Genomic DNA, 24740 nt, shown 5'->3' on the forward strand with positions numbered 1-24740 from the left:
GCATGTAATAAATACTTAATGTTGGAAAATTTTTTAAGAATGATTTTGTTGAATGTCACTAATATGGCTCCTGAAAAAGCTAACTCACTAGAATAGCATTGTTTGGATTACCTTATGAAACCATGTGAAAAAGGAAAGTGATGAATGTATTGTCAACATACTAACTTTAGTTAATTACTTCTAATTTTGTAGGTTGACAAGCAACCCGTATATGAATCCAACCTCTACATGTATATTTATTTTGTCATCTTTATCATCTTTGGGTCATTCTTCACTTTGAACTTGTTCATTGGTGTCATCATAGATAATTTCAACCAACAGAAAAAAAAGATAAGTATTTTAAGTTTCTTTCATTGCACTGAAAAATAGGAACAATTATTTTCCAAAAATATATAATGTGAAATTTAATTTTATATCAATTAGTAATTATCTTCATTAGAACTTCATTTATTTTTTAAACAATTGGCCAGTGTACAGTTATAGATATATTTAATCTCATTTATCTCTGCACAGAAAATAATCTTCTAAGTCAGAATTATTTTTAAATAATAGGGCAACTATTCTGTTTTTTCAATGGTCCCTGTAGAGGATTGAATAATTAAGAAAAAAATAATGCACTAATTATTTATTGAAAACACATTTCACAAATGTTACTTCATTCCGTTCTGAGCCACTGTTCCATGTGGTATGTCTTGGGCTGGTGCTTGAGGAAAAACAACATAAGATATGGCTCCTGAGCTCAAGTTTATATTATAGCAGAAGATATGATACATGTATTGGAAATTAAGATGTATTGAATATTGCTAGTGAGGCATCCCTGGAGATTTCTGGTTTAACTATTGGAACATTTTATAATCTCCTCTTAGTTTTCTCCCATCCTTCATTATGTTGCCAACTAGGGTATGCATCATCAAAAAAATATAAAATCTGTACTTTGACTTTTTCTTCTAATTCAGAATTCTCTTCCCAGTGTTTTCCTAGCTTTTCTTGGTAAATTCTTGATATGCTATGATATTCAGCCCCTATCAGTATGCAACAAAGGATCTAGGCTTCTCTTGACATTTGTATGAAGGCTCTCTCTCATGCCTACTGTCAATAGATCAAATGAATACTAAATTTACATAAAGACTGCATATCAACTAGAGGGGAAAGGTGAATAAGAACACTCCAAGACAGAAAGGGGAGTCTGGTTTTTATATAGGCATTTGATAAATCTTTTAAGATACAATATAATAGAAAGCTGAATATTCTCTAACCCGAAAAAACTAAAGAGAAACCATAACTAGATCATCTTTAACTCCAGGATCCTACAAGTTAATTAAGGATTTCAGAACTAAATAATTATTACATGTAATACATATACTTTATATATGCACATTATATTAAGTATGGAGAGTCATGTGCCTATACCTAGGTAATCCTTTAAGACAGGTTTTATGTATAGCCACATTGCACATAATAAAATACATTTCATTTCTATATTAATACATTTTCAACCTGTCTTAATAATCTGAGGAAAATCTAGACGATGATTCTGGTTTTAACTAGACTTCTTTATTTTTATTTTTTTACCTTGGAGGTCAAGACATCTTTATGACAGAAGAACAGAAGAAATATTATAATGCAATGAAAAAGCTTGGATCTAAGAAACCACAAAAGCCAATACCTCGGCCAGGGGTAAAAAAAAAAAAATATATATATATATATATATATATATATATATATATATATATATATATATATGTGTGTGTGTGTGTGTGTGTGTGTGTGTGTATAATGTAAATTTTCAAATTATTTTCTATTCAACTTTAATATACAACTTTTTCTTAAGCATAAATGATTAGAATTAATTTTGAAAAAAATTGGAACAAAATTGCTGTTTTGAACAAAAGTCCTTATAAAACTTAATATATGTATTTTAAGCACTGTATCTATTTTTTTGAGTGCTTAACAAATGTATTTTATTATGTTAGCCAGATCCACATCTCCCAGTCTGTATTTTAGTCTCTAAATAGCAGTAATAATTCTGTAGCTCTTACTATGAGCTAGGCACTGTTCTAAGAACTCTACATATTTTAACTCATTTAATTCCTACAATAACTCTTATGAGGTGGAAATTATTATTATTATCCCATTTTATGGACTCCGAAATAGGCACAGAAGAGGCCAAACAATTAGGGAGGGCTGGAGTTTGAGAACTAAACCTAAATAGTCGATTTCTAGAGGCTGAGCTGAGATGTGAGAGGGTTAAGCATTGTATCTTAATATTCCTTCTTATTTTTTAATTTTTCTATAAAAATGAAAAATAATTACATATGCATTTATTTTTATCATAGCTACACAACTTATTCCTGCAGTGGCCTGTAGAATATGAAAATGAATGTACTTTAGATTGAATATAACATACTAGGGTGGATATACTTAACAGCCAATCCTATCTAATAAAAGAGTAATATGCAAATTGACCATCACTCTAAGACACAAGATGGCCCCCCCATGTGGTCAAAGATGGCTGTCCCCATGTGGACACAAGAAGGCTGCCACAAGATGGCCTGCAGGGGAGGGCAGTTGTGGGAATTTAGGGGTGATCAGGCCAGAAGAGGAGAGCAGTTGGGGGAGACCAGGCCATCAGGGGAGGGCAGTTGTGGGGGGGGGAAACAAGGCCTGCAGAGGAGGTCAGTTGGGGGGGACCAGGCCTGCAGGGAAGGGCAGTTGGGAGCCTGCACTCCTGGATTGTGAGAGGGATGTCAAACCGCCCTCAAGGGGTCCCAGATTGGAGAGGGTTCAGGCTGGGCTGAGGGACATCCCCCACCCCCATGCATGAATATCGTGCACCGGGCCTCTAGTGTAAGTATACAAGGCTAACTGAATATCAGTCTGATATATTGAAAAACAACAACAAAATGTTTCATTTACTCTGACTTTGATTTAACCCATTAATAATATTTCTTGTAGAAAGCACAAAACTTTGACCAGGGATAATTTATGCACGTTTTGAAGACTGATATCTTTTTAAAAAAAATGTTTTACTAATGTAATGCTTAGTGGATACTACTTGCTAAGTTTACTCTATATTCCATATTATTCCTGTTTATTTGCAGAACAAATTCCAAGGATGTATATTTGACCTAGTAACAAACCAAGTTTTTGATATCAGCATTATGGTTCTTATCTGCCTCAACATGGTAACCATGATGGTAGAAAAAGAGGGACAAACCCCATACACGACTAATGTCCTCTATTGGATAAATGTGGTCTTCATTATCCTCTTTACTGGAGAATGTGTGCTGAAACTGATCTCCCTCAGACACTACTACTTCACAGTAGGATGGAACATTTTTGATTTTGTGATTGTGATTATCTCCATTGTAGGTAAGTGCATTTATTAACCAGGTTTTTATATTGAATGGAACTAAACTCACACATGCTCAGAGCAGGTCCTGAATTCTTGAATATAAATTTACTTTTGAGTAAGTTAAATGAAAGAATGAAGGAACCTTAAAAAAAAAAAACTTTACAAAGCAAACGCCTTTGTGTCAGAATTTCTGAGTTCTCACTGCAGGCCTCAAAGCCTCAAGTTTTCTATTTGTTGGGAGCACATAATACCACTTGATCCAGTATTTGATCTCCAAGATTACCCTTCACAATTGTAGCAATTGCTTCTATATGTAGTTATATCAGAGAAGACCAACGCAGAGTCTGCAATTATTTCCAGTTTTAGCATTTCTGAGAACTGCCCTTTGATGAATGATAATGTTAATAGCCAGGTTATTGGTGACTCTTCATGAAAATTCTTCCAGAGGTCAAAGTAAAGTTAAGGTCTCAAGAAATGTCATCTTCATTTCTTATGGCTTTAATATTTGGCAAGTCTACAAAACATGATCATTTCTCTACCAACCCCAGTCATGTTTATGAATGTCAGTACATGATTTTATACTTCGTTCCCTTTTCATTATCATCACTATTTTTATATTCTTCTGCTCATTCATTACCTGTACATGTCCTGCCCAGTATTTTAGGATTGCATTTATTTTTTAATTATAAATTTTAGGAAGGGATTGAGGATATCATAAATTGGAAACAACATAAAATTCTTCACTATGTGGTTATTTTGACAGAGCATTTTACAACTATAACAAATTACTTAAGAGAAGCATTGAACAGACTATCAAACCTCAGAGGGAAGGTGGGGGGTTGGGGTGGTAAGAGATCAACCAAAGGACTGTTATGCACACATAGAAGCATAACCAATGGACATGGACCCTGGGGAGGTGGGAGCATGTCCTAGGGGGTGGGAGTGGTGGGGGTGGGAGTGGCCAGGGAGGGGCCGATGGGGGATAATGGAGACATATGTAATACTTTAAATAATAAAGAAAAAAAAGAAATTACTTATTTGTCATTTGTATGGAAATATTTTCATGATGTGAAGTGACTAAAATAGATTACAAAAAAAATGCTTATGTGTAACATGATTACATTCATGTGTGTATGTATGTGTGTGTGCTTGCATAGAAAACTGTGGAGTGATATTCAACAAAATATTAACAATAGTTATGGTTGGTGATGTTTCAGGTGATTTACATTTCCTTTTTAGCATTTACTGTATTGCTTGAATTTTCTACATGAGTAGGCATTATTCTTATAATTAAGAAAATTATTGTGGAGGGAAAAATTTCAATGCCCATAAACTTAGTGAAGGAGGGAAAATGTTACAGTAGTAAGACTAAGCATTTTCTTATGGTATTGCTTAATACTCTAATTGCTATGAAATTTTTTTCAATAAAATGACAGTCCTGAAATTTTAAGAGATAGGCTGGCAGATAAAACTATTTAGAGTCTAGATTTTCTATAGCATGGAAATTTAAATATTTTCTTTTTATTCTTTCCCTCCTCACCAGGCATGTTTCTGGCTGAGCTGATAGAAAAATATTTTGTGTCCCCCACCCTGTTCCGAGTGATCCGTCTTGCCAGGATTGGCCGGATCCTACGTCTGATCAAAGGGGCAAAGGGGATCCGCACGCTGCTCTTTGCTCTGATGATGTCCCTCCCTGCGTTGTTCAACATCGGCCTCCTGCTCTTCCTGGTCATGTTCATCTATGCCATCTTTGGAATGTCCAGCTTTGCTTATGTTAAAAAGGAAGCTGGAATTAATGACATGTTCAACTTTGAAACCTTTGGCAACAGCATGATCTGCCTGTTCCAGATTACCACCTCTGCTGGCTGGGACGGGTTGCTAGCACCTATTCTTAATAGTGGGCCTCCAGACTGTGACCCTAAAAAAGTTCATCCAGGAAGTTCAGTTGAAGGAGACTGTGGCAGCCCATCTGTCGGGATATTCTATTTTGTTAGCTACATCATCATATCATTTCTGGTTGTGGTGAACATGTACATCGCTGTCATCCTGGAGAACTTCAGTGTCGCTACTGAAGAAAGTACTGAACCTCTTAGTGAGGATGACTTTGAGATGTTCTACAAGGTTTGGGAGAAGTTTGACCCCGATGCCACCCAGTTTATAGAATATAGAAAACTCTCTGATTTTGCAGCTGCCCTGGATCCTCCTCTTCTCATAGCAAAACCAAACAAAGTCCAGCTCATTGCCATGGACCTGCCCATGGTCAATGGCGACCGGATTCATTGTCTTGACATCTTATTTGCTTTTACAAAACGTGTTTTGGGTGAAGGTGGAGAGATGGACTCTCTTCGTTCACAGATGGAAGAGCGGTTCATGTCAGCAAATCCTTCTAAAGTGTCCTATGAACCCATCACAACTACACTAAAACGAAAACAAGAGGATGTGTCTGCTACTGTTATTCAGCGTGCTTACAGACGTCACCGCTTAAGGCAAAATGTCAAAAATATATCAAGTATATACATAAAAGATGGAGACAGAGATGATGATCTGCCCCGTAAAGAAGATACGGTTTTTGATAAAGTTAATGAGAACTCAAATCCAGAAAAACCAGATGCAACCCCATCTACCGTCTCTCCACCTTCATATGATAGTGTAACAAAACCAGACAAAGAGAAATATGAAAAAGATAAAACAGAAAAGGAAGACAAAGGAAAAGATGGCAAGGAAAGCAAAAAATAGAGCTTCATGTTTAGTACACTGTTTACAGCCTGTGAAGGTGATTTATTTGTGTCAATAAGACTCTTTTAAGGAGGTCTATGCCAAAACTTTTTACCAAAATATTCTCAAAGTCAGTGCAGTCACTAGCTCTGATTCCTTAAGATAGGTGGGCAGCATTACCAAATGGTTATTTTTGCACTGGTAAATGATTGTGTAAGAATTGTAGAGCAACTCTATAGGGATTACTGATTACAGCAAGCAAAGTTAATTTAATTTTATTTGCTTTTAATAAATCACAAGACCATGTAGGAAATCTTTACATCTGCCTTGTCATCTTTTCACAGGATTGTAAGCATTCATGTTTCCCACGCAAATACACACACACGCATACACACACACACGCATACACACACACACACACACACACACACACACACGTACATATCTATAATTGGACATCTACAAAAGTATTTTGTCTTGGCTCTGCCATGAAATACCATGATAGAAGGAATAGACATTAGTAATGAGAGTTTAGTTAAAACATGTTAGTGTTAGGGAACAAAACACTTTTATCCATGTACAGAGGTCATTCTATATTTTGAGGTGCTTAAATTTATTCTATATTGCATCAGAACCAATTTATATGTACCTATAAAATGCTATGGAATTAAAAACATGTGTAGGATATTCATTTCAACAAATACTTTTCATTTATTTTGACTCACGTAACAACCAGAATTAAGATTTACCTTTAGAGTATTGTGCTTTATAGCCTGTACTTTTTATATCCTTCTTAGTTTATACAATCAAAGAACATGAAAAATTATTCCAAGTACTACATATCACTTCACTCAAAAGAAAAAAAAAGAAGATAATTAAAAAAAGAAGCAACTGAAGAAAGCTTTATTTACTATTATTTATATAATCTCACACTATACTGCGCTGCCCCAAAATACCAATGATGACACAACTTTTCATCTCTTTTGTCACATTTTTTTCTGCTGTCTCATGCAGTATTGTTTAGTCATTCTTTAGCACTAAGCAAAATTGTTATTTCCCTTCACTGAAGTGCTTCCTGATATGCAGGTCGCTATTTAATACCATTGCACATGACGGGAGTACAGTATTTACTCCATCACCTCTATACCATCCTAAATATATGTGACAAACTTGGAAATTATAATATCAAACTTTCAACTCAAAATTGACTTTAGAATGAACAAAAAAGCATTCGACTGGGATTCTTGCCAACTTGCTTTCTTGTCACTTAATTTACTCTCCTAATTTGTATAAGCAGTCCTTTTAGATGGCTAATCTTTCATCTGAAAATGAGGAGGCTGTCACTTTGTACTTAAAATTCCATGACTATGAGGTATATTATACATCAATCAATAAAGTACCCCGAGCTTATAACTTACCGAGAACATAATTCATTTTACTTTAGCTGGTGTCCTCTTAGCAAGGGTTATAAATCTAGCTTTTAAGAAATTCTTGTTAATAGTGGCTTGAAAAGAATGGGCATGATGCAGTTTTTCATCATTTCATTTCAGGAATATGAGGTCTTTCTCCTATCGAGTTATACATGTGTAGGCAAAATTGAGTTACGTAAGGAGAAAGTAGTTTTATTTAGATTTTGTGGGAGTTTCAAAGCAAGCATCTAGAAGATATTTCATTCATTTTCTTTTTTAAGTTAAAAGGGAACATGAATTATAATTCTGTAATCAGTACTTAAACATTTTTTGTTGTTATGGCTAGTTAAAAATAAAGAATATTTAAACATACCTATAGAGATGAAGAGGTATGGGTAGAGAATGAGAGACTAAGAAACATAGATATGGGAAAATCAGATAGAAACAGACATTTCCACAGAATATCCTATCTAGAACATTTTTTAATTGTGATGTATTTTATAATACCCATGACAGAGATTATCACTTGTAGACATTTGTCATAAGGTACATATGAAATTAAATTTAGGGCCAAAAATTCTTTACATTTATGTTCAATCATTCATCTTTGATTATTTGAGCCACTTTTCAATTTAATATGAAAGATACCATGCAGTGTTTTCCTAGACTCTGTAGAGCATTACATCACATACCTGCTAAGCCTATTAAAAATACATTTTGACAATTTAATTAGGGAATCATACAAAATATATTTGTAAGATTTTTAATACATTAAATTAATAAATTAATATCACCTTAAATTTGAAGTAAGTCTACCCCTATTATTTTAAACACGTATAAATACAACTGCATTTTGCATATTTATGTGGGATTTACTCAATGTTTTTACATGTCTTGATTTTTATGTAAAAGAAAAAATATTGGCAACTGATTTCTCAACACAGTTTCTTCAGAGCATTTCAAAAAATGATAAAGTTGCTCTTTCTCCTATTTCATGCTGAACTATAATTTTTAAAAAATATATAAAATACTTGGGTTTTGTACATATATATGTTTTCCCAGGAATGTCTAGTTTTGACTTTTTGTCAATTAAGAACAACATTGAAAGTAAGAGATCATTCAGTACAGTGTAAACTTGAAGACAAAGTACACTATTCATGTAGGTTACTGTTTGGCTCTGATTATGAAATATCACACCCCCCCCAAGGCATTGTCATACTGATATTTAAATTACATATCACTGAACTCATTTCACCTAATGATGTGGAATGGCAGTTACACTGTAAAATTTAAGTGAGAATAAAATGGAAGCAAACATATTTGAACACAAATCTATACATATAAATTTGGATAAAAGTGGGAGAATCTCATTTTACCTTTTTGATTGTTACATCATTTACAAAAGACTTAAGTGACTTAGGGGCTGATTCTTAAATGCTGGTTGTTAAATCTCAACCCAAAATGTCCATCATGATTTTATAGAATTTTTAATAGCTTTATTACAAAGAGTTAAGAAAAAAAATGCTTATGTAAATAAAGCAGTTCTAAATAGAAAATTTGGAGAAATGTTAATGAAAGTACATAATGAAATGAGGGCCAGCTAAGTTAGTATGACCAAGTAACTGGCCTGGGTTTAGGACCTATGTGTAGAGGCCACTGATTTACTTAAATAGCTCTGGTTTATTATGTTATGTTCTTGAAGAAAACAAGAATTGCTTCACAAAAATAAATGAATAACCATGAATATAATATGCTGTTTACATAGAAGTCTTTACAAATTTTATACATCTATGAATGCTCATATTTGAGTTTGAGTTTGTCATCAATGAATTGTAGTTATATTTGAGACACACTGTAACAGAATCTATAAATAAAAGACATCAGAAAAAATAAAATGTTTGCATGCATTTTCTGCTTCTGTGAGAACAACCTTTAAGGAGATAAGTTCAGAGCATCTCTAAGTAAGTTGCAGCGATTGATTTAAATAAAAAAAATAAAAAAAAACACAAAAAACTGAAAGAGGAACAGTTTCCAATGTCCTCCATAAGAAGTCTACCAGGATAAGAAAGATGGGGATAAAGAATATAGAGCTCTGCCCTAGCCATTTGGCTCAGTGGATAGAGCTTCAACCTGTAGACTGAAAGGTCCCGGGTTTGATTCCAGTCAAAGGGCATGTACCTCGGTTGCAGGCTGGGTCCTGGCCCTTGTCAGGGTGTGTGCAGGTGGCAACCAATCGATATGTCTCTCTCACATTGATCTTTCTCTCTGTCTCCCCTTCCCTTTCACTCTTTCTAAAAAATCAATGGAAAAATATTCTCCAATGAGGATTAACCAATATATATATATATATATATATATAGAGAGAGAGAGAGAGAGAGAGAGAGAGAGAGAGAGAGAGAGAGAGTTCCAAAGCAATTCACTAAAATCCACAATAGAGTTTGTGCCAACGGGGGAAAAAATCGAGACAGGAAGTGAAATATACAAACATTTAGCCACAGAATGAGAGTATGCATTTTTTGTGCGTGTGTGTGTTGGCAGAGTGATAGTATGGCATACATAATGGCTAAAGGCTTAGGTCCCAGAACCAGAACTGTATTTGGATTCCAGTTAAGCCATGCTTCTGAGTTTTCTGAATACATTATTTAACGAACACATGCCTCAGCTTTCTCCTCTATCAAATGAGGGTAATAGTTCTACGTCAATATATGGTCATAAGTATAGAGGGAGAAAATCCCCAAGAAGCCATTAGAACAATATCTGACAGCACAGAGTCAAGGGTTTATATTAGTAGTGGCACTTAATGTGGCAGTCAGTTTGCCACTAAAAATATAAGAGCCCAGCTGCCTCTTTATCATGTAGGAGCACAATGCATTCTCCCTAAATGTTAAATAATAACAGCATTCCCTCTATTGTATGTGACTGTGTGTAAATATGGTGCCCCAAAGAGTCTCATGCATCCTTTTGATACATAATGAACATTTAGTGATGTGACATATACACCAAACTATTTCAAAATTGAGCAATTTTGATATTTGTGAATTTAACATGTTAAAATTGAAAAACATGTATATTTACAAAGGTTTATCTTATTCCATTAAAAAATTGGGGGCAGTAATTTCCATATTTAGCTAAATAATTAATCCAAATCTCTTTTATTTGAGAAGATAAAAATGACAATATATGAATGATTATAAATATCAGAGAGTAATATTATATTCTTCATACATTATGAATCATGCATATGTTATAAGTATTAGATTATGCTTCATTATATGTTCTTTTACCTATGTTATATACTATTGTATTTTATGATAGAAAGATAATATCAGGATGCTTCACTCTTAAAAGCTTCACAATTTTGGTCATAATTTAGGACGAGTTTGTGCATATCATTTTACTGCACATTTTTATGATTCTGGAAGTACTCTAGTCATTCAATTTAATAATTTATTAGCTGTTTTGCAAAAAACATCATACAGAAGCTAACTTTTTATTCTTCGTAGTTATTTTATCTCTCGTGCCTATAAATGGGTGATTTTTTACAAAAGACAGGATCAAAATAGTCATTTTACTTTGGCAGTTCAGGCCAAAGATTTAAAGAGAAAATATTAAATTTGTAATTAAAATAAAAATGTGTGCACTGGCTGGGTGGCTCAGTTGGTTGAAGTGTTGTATCGTATACCAAAAGGTTGCGGGTTCAATTCTTGATCAGGGCACATACCAGGTTTGAGGGTTTTATCCTTGGTCAGGGCGCATACAGGAAGCAACCAAATGATATTTCTCACATCCATGTTTCTGTCTCTCTTGCTCTCTCTTCTCTCCCTTTCTCTCTCTCTCTCCAAAATCAGTTTTAAAAAACATATCCTCTGGTGAGGATTAAAAAATAAATAAGTAAAAACTTGTCCTTCTGTTTGAATCTAGGACATTATCATTATCCTTGATGTTCTTCGTATGGAAATTAAGAAGTAATTTTAATACAATTTTATGGATGCGAAATAGATACTAAAGCTCTACAGAAAATATTTTTTCTTTAAAAACATGAAGCTCACAACTACCAAACTTTTAAATATCAAAATTGAATTTGACTCCCTTTAGGAAACTAGTAAAGATAGAATCCTCTTGTAATCTCCCTAAACAACTCAGCACATCCTGTTATGTTGGTGCCCTCGATAGAATCAGCTCTGATAAGAGTGGATGGAGAGAAAACAAGCGGGAAAAGAATTACTTCTTCATTTTCCTGCCTAATTCATTTCCTTTTACATATTCATCTTACTCTAATCATCTCAATTTTGACCCTGAATTCAGAACAAAGATTGCTAACTGGTTTAGAGTCATCTAATTTTGTCCTGACTCTTGAAACCAAAAGAAATGTTTACCTCTAAGGAAGTACACATCGTTCATTTATTTTAGATACAAATAGGTCTGCCTTCTATAAGCCACAGCCAGAATAGCACTTAGAGCCAGGTTATGGGCAGAAAGGGATTGGGAAGGGAGCCAGGAAGAACAATGGAAGCCATCTACTTTAGCTTTGTGACTCTAAGCAGAAACCTGAAGCAGAGACCTGAAGAATGACCGCAAGCCAGAAGTGCATGTTTGCCGGCAAGCATATTTTAATACTGCCCTCTGAAATAAAGTTTAACTTTCACTAAGTCTCATGCCTAGAGCTAGAAGGGCATGATTAGCTTAGTCTAATGAAGCCTGTGCTTTGATCTGCACAAAGCTGAGGAATCATATGGCAGCTTAAAATGGCAGCCTTTGGCATTCTTTCTATACTAGCATTTCTTTCTGTCCAGATATTTCCTCTGAGAGTAAGAGAACTCTTTTTTTCCCCGCTGTTTCTGTCATCTGGAGAGCTAAAATCTTCGAAACAAATCTCTTCCTCTTTATAGGATCAATAAAGCAAATTAGACATGACATTGAGAGCACTTAAAGAAATGTTTTTCAGAGTGCAGCATCATCCTATGCCTTTAAGAATTGTCAATAAATGTAAATATGCAAACATATACACAGTAGCACCATATTAGGTAATATCATGAGTTTTTATCTTTCTGTCCCTGACAATGTGGCTGTGAACTTGAGCTTCAGTGTCTTTATAAGAGAACTAGTAGCCCATTTGCACGAAGATGCGTGCAATAGACCTTCATTCACCTGGCTGCCTGCACCAGTTTTCTGCCGGCACCAGGGACCCAGGCCTTGGCTGTGGCCACCGCCTTCTGCCTTTTTCAGGGTCGGGGCTTGGCCCCGGGCGGTGGCCTTGGGCTCCGCTGCACCCAACATCCTTGCTAAGGATCCCAGGAGCCGACCCCCAGTGGTTTCCTGCCATCCTTGCAGGCTGCCCACTGGTGCCCAAGGCCGGGAAAGCCTCCGCCCCAGGCTTTCCTGGCCTTGGGCTAGCCGCACCCAGCGTCCCTGCTACCGATCACAGGAGCCCACCCCCAGTGGTTTCCTGCGATCGGTGCAGGCTCCCCGCTGGTGCCCAAGGCCCTGAAAGCCTCGGCCCCTGGGACCCCCGGGAGCGGTGGGAGGGGCCGGGCCACGCCCCCCAGGTGGCCGATCGACCCCTGGAACCCCCGGGAGGGGCGGGAGGGGCCGGGCCACGCCCCCCGGGTGCTGATGGGCCCGGCCACGCCCCCCCGGGGTGCCGATCGCCCCAGGCACCCCGGGGAGCGGTGGCATGGCCCGGCCACGCCCCCCCCGGGGTGCCGATCGCCCCCGGCACCCCGGGGAGCGGCGGCATGGGCCCGGCCACTGGGCACCGCCATCTTGATCTTCTCAACAGCGGATATGCCACCCGGAGTCCTGCCCCCAGCCTCCCGCTGGCCCAATCATGGGCATAGCGGAGGTGCGGTCAATTTGCATGTTTCTCTATTATAAGGTAAGATGGTACCCATTAGTTCCAAAGTACCTAAGTACAAGGTAAGAACTTTAAAGGGCAATAATTTATTATGTATTTTCTGAAGTTCCTCTCAATCAAGGATTCAGTCATAAATTCAATAAAATGATATGGAGCATTTACTGTTTCCTGGAGGAATGAGCCAGTGATAACAGTATCATGCTATATTCCCATATTGTATCATGGACACATCAGGGAGAAGAGCCTAACCTATCAGGACATGAGTATAAATGCTGAGGAAGAGTTCCTTTTAAATTGGTTGAACCCTAGTGCACTGCTGGTGAGAATGCAGACTGGTGCAGCCACTGTGGAGAACAGTATGGAGTTTCCTCAAAAAACTAAAAATGGAACTCCCATTTGACCCAGTAATCCCACTTCTATGAATATATCCCAAGGAACTAGAAATACCAATTAGAAAGGACATATGCACCCCTATGTTCATAGCAGCACAATTTTCCATAGCTAAGATTTGGAAACAGCCTAAGTGCCCATCAGCAGATGAGTGGATTAAAAATCTGTGGTACATCTACACAATGGAATACTATGCTGTGGTAAAAAAGAAGGAGTTCTTACCATTTGCAACAGCATGGATGGAACTGGAGAGTATTATGCTAAGTGAAATAAGCCAGGCAGAGAAAGGTAAATATCACATGATCTCACTCATTTATGGAATATAATGAACAACATAAACTGATGAACAAAAATAGATCCAGAGACAGAGAAACATTGATCAGAGGGAAGGTAGGATAGGGTGGGGGTAAGGGGCAGAGATCAACTAAAGGACTTGTATGCATGCATATAAGCCTAACCAATGGACACAGACAACAGGTGGTTGAGGGCATGAAGGGGGGGGATAGGAGGGTAATGGGGGAATAAGGACACATATGTAACACCATAATCAATAAAGAAATGTAATAAATAAATAAATAAATAAATAAATAATGGGCTGAGTATGAAGTACTCTGGGTCAAAGTAAAGAAGTCCTGAAAGCAATTGAATAAAAAGGGTCTGAAGTTCAATGAAGACATCAGGGTTAGAGACACATATCCAGGAGTGGTTGAATCCAAAAGCAGATTAAGTCAACCACAGCTTATGCCTGCAAGTAGAAGCATGAAACAGAGCTTGAAGGAGAGGGGACAGAATATTAATAAAGAGAAGCACTGGCCGTAGCCCGGTTGGTTAGAGTGTCGTCCCTGATACGCCAAGGCTGTGGGTTTGATCCCTGGTCAGGGCACAGAAAAGAATCAACCAATGAATGCATAAATAGTAAGTGGAACAACAAATTGATGTTTATTTGTGTGTGTGTATATATGCCTTTCTCTGAAATCAATTTAAGATTTTGAAAAGAAAGAGAAAAGGGTCAGCATTACAAATTGCTACGTAGTAGTCACACAATTAAACACTGAAGTGTCAATTGTTTAATACAAGCCACATTGTATGAGTCAATGAGAAGTGTGTTAAGGCTTAATAGGACTATTAACCACCTCTCATAAAACTTACCTTTCCAGTACCTAGCAGGATAAATATTATAAGAATGGAAATTTAACAACTCAAATTGAATATCCTGTTGTGAAATATGTGCTTGCTTTTTCAACCTATTTTTTAAATTGGGCTTTCAGGACATCAATGGAAATATCAGAGTAAGAACATTTGATAATTTATTTCTCAAAAAAAAAAAAAGAATAAGAACACTGGCAAAATTGTCACAATCAACTTTTTCAGAGCTCTGGAAATTAGCTAAAAGAGCATATTTTCAAGAAAGCCAATGGCTGAATCTCAGAACAGTAAGCTTCACAATAGCTTTGAAAATCAACTGTCCAGCAATAACAGTGAAAACTGCAGCCTCAAAGCCACTAGAGGGGTCAGAATGGTTCAGAGCTTCCCCAAAGCCCTGTGTCTAGAAAATTGTTTGTCAATTCCCTGGACAACCCACTTGCAAAGCTGTCTTTATCTGGCCTGACTCAGAGCACAGCCAGTACAAACAGCTTTTTCCCTGGGGTTGTTTGCAATTATTTAACATTGCAGCTGCCTGAGACATTAATGGGTAAACAAGATTATCAAACACTTTTAAAGGAAAAGCTGGAGACTGAAATATTCATAATGGACTTTGTAAAGATACAACATATTTCTGGGGAACTACAAAGCACATGCATTTACAAGGCTGTGAGCATTGCATGCCATGAGCATCCCAGGGCTGTGCATATGTTCTGAGCTCTGACCTCTGGCTGACCTTGAGGCTTGCATATGCAAGAAGTAAAAGCTAAGGTAGAGTTGTAAACTGCCTGCCTGCATCTTAAAGGTATGTCCCATCCCTTCAAGCGAACAGAGGCACTCAGCAAAGGCTGGGATATTTAATGGTCTAAGGCAGTGGTCGGCAAACTGCGGCTCTCGAGCCACATGCAGCTTGTGAGCCGCGGTTTGCCACTCTGTTGACTAATGAGTTTGCCGACCACTGACCTAGACTCTCTATTCCAATAATTACAGGCAGTTGTTGTTCTTTGTGATTAAGCCCGGCATCTAAAGAAATTCCTATCCAGTCAGCTGACCATTAACCTAGAGACTTCAGTGTCCACACATGACAAAGAATACAGACTTTACTGATTTAGTCCAGGAAAGTCACTAAATAAACAAGCAGCAGCAGTCACCACCACAAGCAAAAGCAACAATGACAAACCCAGGGAAGAAGGAGAATCTGAACTTAGTTAAATTATTAAGTGTTTTTTTAATTAGAAACCATGAAGGACAGAGGCAGTGGGATAACATAGACAAAGTATTGAAAGAAACATTGAACCAGGAATCCTATATCTTGGAAAACTAACCTTCAAAATGAAGGAAAAATTAGGACATCCTTATAAAAACAAAACTAAGAGACTTTGTTGTGAGCATATCTGCCCTACAAGAATTACTAAAGAGAGTTCTTAGGCTGAAATGGAAGGACACTAGACAGTAACTCAAATTCACATGAAGAAATAAAGAGCACCAATAAATAAACCAAATCAGTAAATGAGACAATATAAATGTATTATTTTTGTTGGTAATTTCTCTTTTCCTTTGATGTGTTTTTTTAAATATATTTCTTATTGATTTCAGAGAGGAAGTGAGAAGGAGAGAGAGATAGAAACATCAATGATGAGAGAGAATCATCGATCGGCTGCCTCCTGCATTGAGCCCACAACTCCTGGCATGTGCCTTTGACTGGAATCGAACCCGGGACCCTTCAGTCTGCAGGTGACACTCTATCCACTGAGACAAACCAGCTAGGGCTCTTTGATGTGTTTTGAAAAACAACTGTATAGAGCAATCATTTTGCATCTGTGTTGATGGGCATATAATGTGTAAGGATATAATTTGCATGACAAAAGAGCACGGGAATGGGGAGAGAAGGGAGATGTGTAAGAGCAAAGGCTTTGTGTACTATTGAAATTATATTGGTATTAACCCAAACTAGATTCTTAAAGTTAAAATGTTGACTGTAATCTGCAGGGCAACCAGTAAAAAATAACACTTAAAAAAAAAAAAGGAAAGAAATGACAAGGTAATTAAAATAGAATACTAGAAAATATCCATTTAACACAAAAGAATGCAATATAGAGGGAGAACAAAAAGACATAAGAGGTAGAAAATAAAAACACCGTGAAGCATTTTCTATCCAGTCTCTTCTATCTTAGAGCAGCCCATAAAACAGATTTATTAGACATATGTCAGCGACAAGAAAATAATCTTAGGTAACTTGCCCAAGGACACACACCATGAAAGGTGTGAAACCAGTTCAAATCCAGATCCTTCTGACTCCAGGGATCACATTTTTCCTTTACTTTAGGGAGTGGTAGTCAAAAAACACACACAAAGTCAGGAACAAACAAAATAACAAGACTTGGGTTAAATGTCAAGCTGCTTCTTAAGGTCGTGACTGTTTTCTGACTATCCTGGATGTGTGGCAGATGATGTGAATTGTATTGCTAGCATCAATATAGCTGGGGTATATAATCAGGTGAAGTGAGAATCCTAAAAGTAGAATATTAATCAGAATGTAGTGCACCAACAAATCTTGGGACACCTTTCTCTACTCTTTCTTGTTTTGTTTTGTTTTTTCTTTGTTGTTGTTTTCCTAACTCTTTTATATATATATATATATATATATATATTGATTTCAGAGAAGAAGAGAGAGAGAGAAACATCAATCACTGATTTGCTGCCTTCTGCACACTCCCCACTGGGGACCAAGCCTGCAATCAAGGCGCATGTGCCTTGATTGGGAATTGACCAGTAACCTCCTGGTTCATAGGTTGACGTTCAACCACTGAGCCATGCTGGTCGGGCACTAGCTCTTTTTAAAAAAATCCCTTCCCTCTAAACATTAACATCCTAAACACCACGAAACACAGGCATTGAAGTAAAAAGCGAGTCACTGTCAAATAGGATGTCTCTGTTTTGTAATTGCAGTGAAAAGCAAAAACTATGGATCAGTTCCCAGGATTAAACTGTTCATAAAGTGGTGAAGTTTGACCCCTTTGTTAGAGAGTCACCACCTTCAGGGATAAAAGGAGTGGGAGACTGGTCCCGGCCTAGACCAGTGATGTTAGGTGTTAGTCCAGAGCAGAATTACCACAGATGGCTGGGCTGCACGCCCAGTTTCTGGTTTAGTAGAGCAAGGGTGGGCCCCAAACCTGCAAGTCCCCAGGCGCTGCCGAGGCTCTTCATTCAGGGACCACAGTGGGAGCAGGGCTGCTCCAGATGCCCAGCCATTGGTATGTGTATCACAGCTGGAAGAGCACTGGCCGAGACGCCTGCTTCTCAAACTTGACTGCACAGTGCGGTCACTTGGGCACCTTAATATCCACGTCTGGGTCTCAGCCTAGAGATTCTGCTTTAATTGGTCTGGGGTGCAGGCTGGATATTGGGGTTTTAGAAACTCCCCAGGTGATTCTAAGGTGCAGCTAATTTGAAAACCAATGGACGTTGCTTTGCACTTGAATCTACAGGTGCTATATATTTCACACACAATTCTTGGTGACCACTCCCAAAACTGACGCATCAGAAAAGCACTCATCCCCTCATTTTCCTAGTTTGTTTCAAGTGTGTGTTGATGGTAGGAGTTGGAGTGCCAGCTGAGAGCCTATGGACTGTGCCTAAGCTGTAAGTCAGGAAACTTTCCTGAGTGCCTGTCTCTGCTGCTCTCTGCGGGTGTGATCTTACTTATTTGAATATGACATTAACTTCTCTGTCCCCTGTTCTGAGCAAGTACAGATAGTAGTGAACAGTATGTAAAAGAATTTGGAAAATTCTTGGAAAAGTTTAAAGAGTTATAGAGAAGAATTATTTTTTCTTTTATCTTTTATCTTTATTGTTGAGATTATAAATGTCCCTCTTTTTTCCCCCCATTGCCTCCCTCCACCTGGTTCCCGCCCTGCCCCAGGCCTTCGCCACTCTCCTGTCTGTGTCCATAGGTCATACATAAATGCACATAAGATCTTTGTTTATCTCTTCCCACTCCCCTCTCCAGCCTCCTTCTCTCTGAGAATCATCAGTGTGTTTCATTTCCATGCCTCTGATTTTATTTTGTTCACCAGTTTATTCTGTTCATTAGATTTCTTATTTATTTTGATTTTTAGATTCAATTGTTGATAGGCATGTATTTGTTGTCATTCTGTTGTTCATATTTTTTACCTTTTTCTTCTTCTTCTCCCTCTTCTTAAAGAATACCCTTCAACATTTCATACACCAAGTGGCCAGATTATTATGATCTCTGAACGCATAATAATCTGGCCACTCAGTGTGTGTGTGTGTGTGTGTGTGTGTGTGTGTGTGTGTGTGTGTATTAGAGGCCCGGTGCATGAATTCGTGCATGGGTGGGGTCCAGCCAGCCTGGCCAGGGGGAGGGGACATGGGTGGTTGGCCGGCCTGCCTGCTGGTCGAACTGGTCGAGGGGACAATTTGCATATTAGCCTTTTATTATATAGGATATACACTGAGTGGCCAGATTATTATGCGTTTAGAGATCATAATAATCTGGCCACTCAGTGTATAATACTGGTTTTGGTGGTGATGTACTCCTTTAGCTTTTTCTTGTCTGTGAAGCTCTTTATCTGACCTTCAATTCTAAATGATAGCTTTGCTGGGTAGAGTAATCATGGTTGTAGGTCCTTGCTATTCATCACTTTGAATATCTCTTGCCACTCCCTTCTGGCCTGCATAGTTTCTGTTGAGAAATCAGCTGACATTTGTATGAGCATTCCCTTGTAGGTAACTAACTGCTTTTCTCTTGCTGCTTTTAAGATTCTCTCTTTGTCTTTTGCCCTTGGCATTTTAATTATGATGTGTCTTGGTGTGGTCCTCTTTGGGTTCCTCTTGTTGGGACTCTGTGCTTCCTGGACTTGTAAGTCTATTTCTTTCACCAGGTAGGGGAAGTTTTCTGTCATTATTTCTTCAAATAGGTTTTCAATATCTTGCTTTCTCTCTTCTTCTGGCACCCCCATAATTCAAATGTAGGTATGCTTGAAGTTGTCCCAGAGGCTCCTTATACTATCTTCATATTTTTTGGATTCTTATTTCTTTTTGCTCTTCTGGTTGGGTGTTTTTTGCTTCCTCATATTTCAAATCATTGATTTGATTCTCAGAATCCTTTACTCTACTGTTTAATCCCTGTATATTATTCTTTATTTCAGTCAGTGTATGCTTAATTTCTGACTGGTCCTTTTCCTTTTTTTTTTTTTAATTCTCACTAAGATCCTTGAAAGTCTCACCAAGTCCCTTGGAGGTTTCTAGAAGATTCTTGAGTAACCTTATAACTGTGGTTTTGAACTCTATATCCAATAGTGACATTCTTCTTTGTATCTGCATTTTGGCTGCTACTGTTTGTTTCTATGTATTGGGTAGATCTGCTGTGTCTCCTTGAGTTGGTAGAGTGGCCTTGTATAGTAGGTGTCCTATAGGGCCCAGAGGCTCAGCCTCTCCAGTCATCTGAGTTGTCAACTCGAGGTGCACCCCTTTGTGGGCTGTGAGCACAGTCTTGTAGTTGAAACTTGAATGCTGTTAGTGTCACTGGGAGAAATTGACCTCCAGGCCACTTTGCTGTGAGGACCAGCTGTGCCTACAGTGGGAGAGCTGCTATGCAGCAGACACCCTTATGGAGCAGGACTTGCTTCAGTGGGGCTTTGGTGCTCACTGAGTCTGCCCCTTGAGTGTGTCACTTATGGATATGTAGAGTTGTAATCTGGTATGGTCTGACATTGACTACTGGATACATTGGCTCTTGGGTTTCCAGGGAGGTGCGAAGTCAGCCACTGCCTAGGGCCACCCAGCAGGAAGTACAGAGAGATTTTCAGATTCCTCCTCTTTGTATCAGGTTTGGAAGTGCTCAAAGGGGGCCCAGCTATAAAGCAAGGCAGGCTGGTGCTGGTGCCAGTTCTTGGGTCTTTTATTGATAGGTTTGGAGCTCTCTGACCCAGCTGCAGCTTGTTTGAGATTTTCAAGGGCAGGCCATTTATATGCAAAAGCTGCTGCAGGAAGCTTGGGTGGGGTTGTAAATTGGATGAGGCTGAGGTGGAGTCTTAGGGAATCACCAGGGTGGAGCAGACAGAAATGGCTGCCAGTCAGCCCTGCAACCGGGGAGGTCCCAGCACTGGAACAATGATCCCTATGAGTACCTCTCTCTGGGAGAAGGCCACCCCCAAGTTCCTACCCCGATGCCAGACAAATATGGCCCCCAGACCCTTGCCCTGGTGCTGGAGCTCAGAGGAAGCAGGACCTTGTAAGTTCAGTTCGTGGTGCTGGCCTTTTAACAGGAACAGCTGGGTCTCCAGCAGCCTGTGTGTCACTGAGCTTCAATCTGCACTGGTTTTTACAGCCCGTAGTTCTTACTGCCTGTAAGGACTTCTTTCCCCAGCTCTGGGACCCTGGGCTGGGGGTCTGGTGTGGGACTGGGCCCTCTTGCTCCTCTGGGTGGCCTCCATAGAGATGATCTCCCTCCGCACCTCCTACTAGTCTCAGTGTGTTTTCTTCTTCACTTCTCCAGTTGTAGGACTTCCATTCAGCCAGCTTTTCGGTGGTTCTGGATGATGGTTGTTCTGTATTTTAGCTGTAATTTTGATGTGGTTGTGGGAGGTGGTGAGTACAGGTGTTTACCTATGCCTCCATCTTGGTTCTCCTGAGAATTATTATTAATGCATATGATGACAGTGGTGCTCATAGGTGGTATATAATGGCTCAAAAAATTAGTCCAGCTCCTAGTTTAAAAATATTCTCCCAGGAAAATCTGCTATATAAAAATCCCAAGTAGGAATGTTAAAGAGTAGCAACTCAAATGCTACCTGTTACTGAAATTTCCCTTGGTCCAGGGTAACCAATGGCTTATAATTCTCAGTGTGAATATGTAACATCTTGTTCTACCTTTCAGAGGTGTCTCCTTATAGAATCCGCATATTGAGGACAGAAGCTATGCATTTTCCATATATACACTTGCTTAACTAAGTGCTAATCGCCTAACATATTACTTCTGCACATATGTGAGGTTAAAACACATTACCTTCTTTCTACTGTTAAACACAAGATGATACTCAGACTGCTCATTCCATAAAATGTTTTAAAATGATAATATAGTAAAGCATGAAACATAGTTCCCTTTTGGCCCGCAAGTTTTAACAATTCCTTATATAATGGCTCCATCTTCTGGTCAATGAAAGAACGAGTTTTTCAGGCTCCAAAATTCAGGCCACAAATAATCTTGTCTGAGTCAGAAAAGAATAAGGTGAATTTTTATTCAGAATGGTTCCGCAAATTTGACTAATATTTCCCCTGAGAATTTTACTTTTTTATTGTTTGAATTGACCCCTATCTCTGTAATGCTGCCATGTGAAGGCGAATGTGGCTGTATTTGTCATGTTCCCTCTAATGTCCTTTGTCATCGCTCCCCATTCTTTCTCTGGGTAGCTCTTCCCTGGCACTCGGATCCCTGCTGCTGCCCCTGAGACTTAATGCAGACTTGATGTGTCATCCTCTGTACCTAACTTTCCATTCTAATTTGGAAGAAATGTTGGCTATAATCACAATGAGAAATTATGGATACCTGCACTGACCCGCGAACAAAGTTTGGTTCCTACCGATGGAATGTCTAGCAGAAAGACAGATGCTCAATAGCAGATCTGGAGCCAATATGTATATGAGATCTTTGGGGTTTGTGGGCTCAGCTTAGTAGGAGTGAAGACCTATTGGAAAACATTTATTTTAAATGAATAGGAAAGATGTGTACTTAATGAAAAAAAAAATGACAGTGAACCCACTTACTGTTTGGATATAAGTCTCATGAAAACATTTTATTCTTCTGTCCCTAGTCTATTTGATGTTCCTCTGGCAAACATACCACAATGTACCCTTATTCTCTAGTTCATGCAATACAGTGAAATTTTAAAACTACATTGCAATGTCTATTTGAACCTTCGCAAATATAACTTACTGGTGCAATATAACTGAATATTGATATATACAGCTAGTTTAGTATTTTATAAATCCAGTTTGAGTTTTATTGTTTTGCTTTTTATTAACAGGAAAGAAACCTTTTCTTGAAATAGGGAGACAGTGACATACTTAAATAGAAATTTCAATTTTACTCTTTATGTTTATTTATAGAAATTGTGATTTACTTTCGTATGCATTCAAGGGTTCTGGGCCACAATAAAAGATAGTATTCAAACCAAGACATAATGAGTCTAAAAGAATATTACTCATACTAAGGCATGTTGAGTCTATCAATATGTCTCTTGGGATTGAGCATATACAAGCAGTTAGCTGGGAAAAAAATGTTAGAAATAAATACTATACTTTGTTCTCTGTAACATTTTCAAAAAGTATAAAACCTTTACTAATGTTTTTGCTACAAAATGGTAGTGGAAAAACTTAGTCTCTTGTGGTACTTATATATGGAGATATTTTAAATAGTTTATTAAGATGAAAGGACAAGAAAATTACCCCAAACGTATGGTAAAGAAACTAAAAAATATATAGAAATAGGATATGAAATGCTCCAAATAATAATTACTGAGCCTTTTTGAACTTCCAGTGGACACAGTATTTTCACAAACTCTTACATTCTCTGATATGAAGTGTACCAGGAAAATAAATGATCACCAATGATTTTTTGGTAGAGTAGCTAATTCAATAGATAGTCAATAAACATTGCTATTGGTTGCTTTCCATACAAATCCCAACCAGGGATCGAACCTGCAACCGGATATGTGCCCTGACTGGGAATAGAACCAGCGACCTTTCCCTGCAGAGGATGTTGCTCAGCTGAATCACACCAGCCAGGGCTTTTCTTCTCTCTTTGATAACAGCCATTCCAACTGGTGTGAGGTGTGGCTCCTGTTCTGTGGCTGATGTTGGGAGCTCCCACTCTTCCTTGTTTCTAGCATCTGTATGTCTCAGCTTCGCTGGTCTCCTCTGTGAAACCAAAGCGGGTCCTTCCTGCAGTGGCCCAAAAGGCTGGAGAAGCTGGTGTCTCCTGCCACTCTCCTTTCCTGGGGAGGAGAACTCTTTCCTCAGCTGCTGGCCTGTGACAGCTTGGGGACTGAGATGACACAGACAAAACTAAGCTGTTCTGCCTTCCCTTTTTGTTTTCTCAGGTTTTGTTCTTCCACAGTATTACTCAAGTTTCTTAGTTGGAATCCTGAGCTCTCCCAGAGCTGCGCTTGTTTGTGAATGACTGTCTCATTGTTTATCTTTGTGGGTGGATGAAGGCTGGGGTCTCCTATGCCACCAATTTGGTGACAGTACTAATTATTCTATGTCTGCGCATCACAAGTAGAAAATTTTTGAAGATCAGACTGTTTTTGATAACCTTAATTTGAATAAAATAGTAAGAATCTTTTTTTTTTATTATTATGGCTTGCTCTGGAATCTATAGAATAATTATTGGTAATTTAGTCTGCATAAGCCCAGCATAATAAAACCACTTGGGGTCATAGGAATATATTATGCTTTTTTCATCAGTCCCTTGTTTTCATATCTGCTGTCACTATCGAGCCAAGGACACCATCTTTTCATAGCCAGGTTGTGGCAAGAGTTTCCTGTTTTCAATCCATTAGTCACAAATTAATCTTTCTAAAATCTAGTCAATGTTCAGATAGATGGTGCTGCTTAAAAACAATCAGTGTGCTCCCAGTACCTACGGGATAAAATCCACACTGATTATTCTGATGCTATTCCTCTTATCAACTCCAACTTGCTTTATCATTTTAATCCTTCACTATTCCCCCATTTAATCCTGTCACCCCAATCGATCAGAGCTGCTCCCCTGAAGATATCAGACACTTTTCTGCATCTGCCCTTGGCCTCGTGCTATTTTGCCTGCACTTTATCACTCTGGCATCTCTTT

The 24740-nt window shown here is 38.3% G+C and overlaps 1 protein-coding gene across 1 annotated transcript in view; it reads left to right on the forward strand.

The window, feature by feature from the left end:
- SCN9A (sodium voltage-gated channel alpha subunit 9) overlaps positions 1–7584 on the forward strand; it is a 133709-nt gene extending 126125 nt beyond the window's left edge. Inside the window, exons 24-27 of the mRNA XM_079782446.1 lie at positions 193–334; positions 1580–1677; positions 3102–3372; positions 4899–7584. Of these exons, the coding sequence (XP_079638572.1) occupies positions 193–334; positions 1580–1677; positions 3102–3372; positions 4899–6091 (1704 nt within the window). The 3' untranslated portion in view covers positions 6092–7584. The remainder of the gene's footprint in view (positions 1–192; positions 335–1579; positions 1678–3101; positions 3373–4898) is intronic.
- The last annotated feature ends 17156 nt before the right edge of the window (positions 7585–24740 follow it).

This window comes from Cnephaeus nilssonii (genome assembly GCF_951640355.1).
Source record: "Cnephaeus nilssonii genome assembly, chromosome: 10".
NCBI classification, from domain to species: Eukaryota; Metazoa; Chordata; class Mammalia; order Chiroptera; family Vespertilionidae; genus Cnephaeus; species Cnephaeus nilssonii.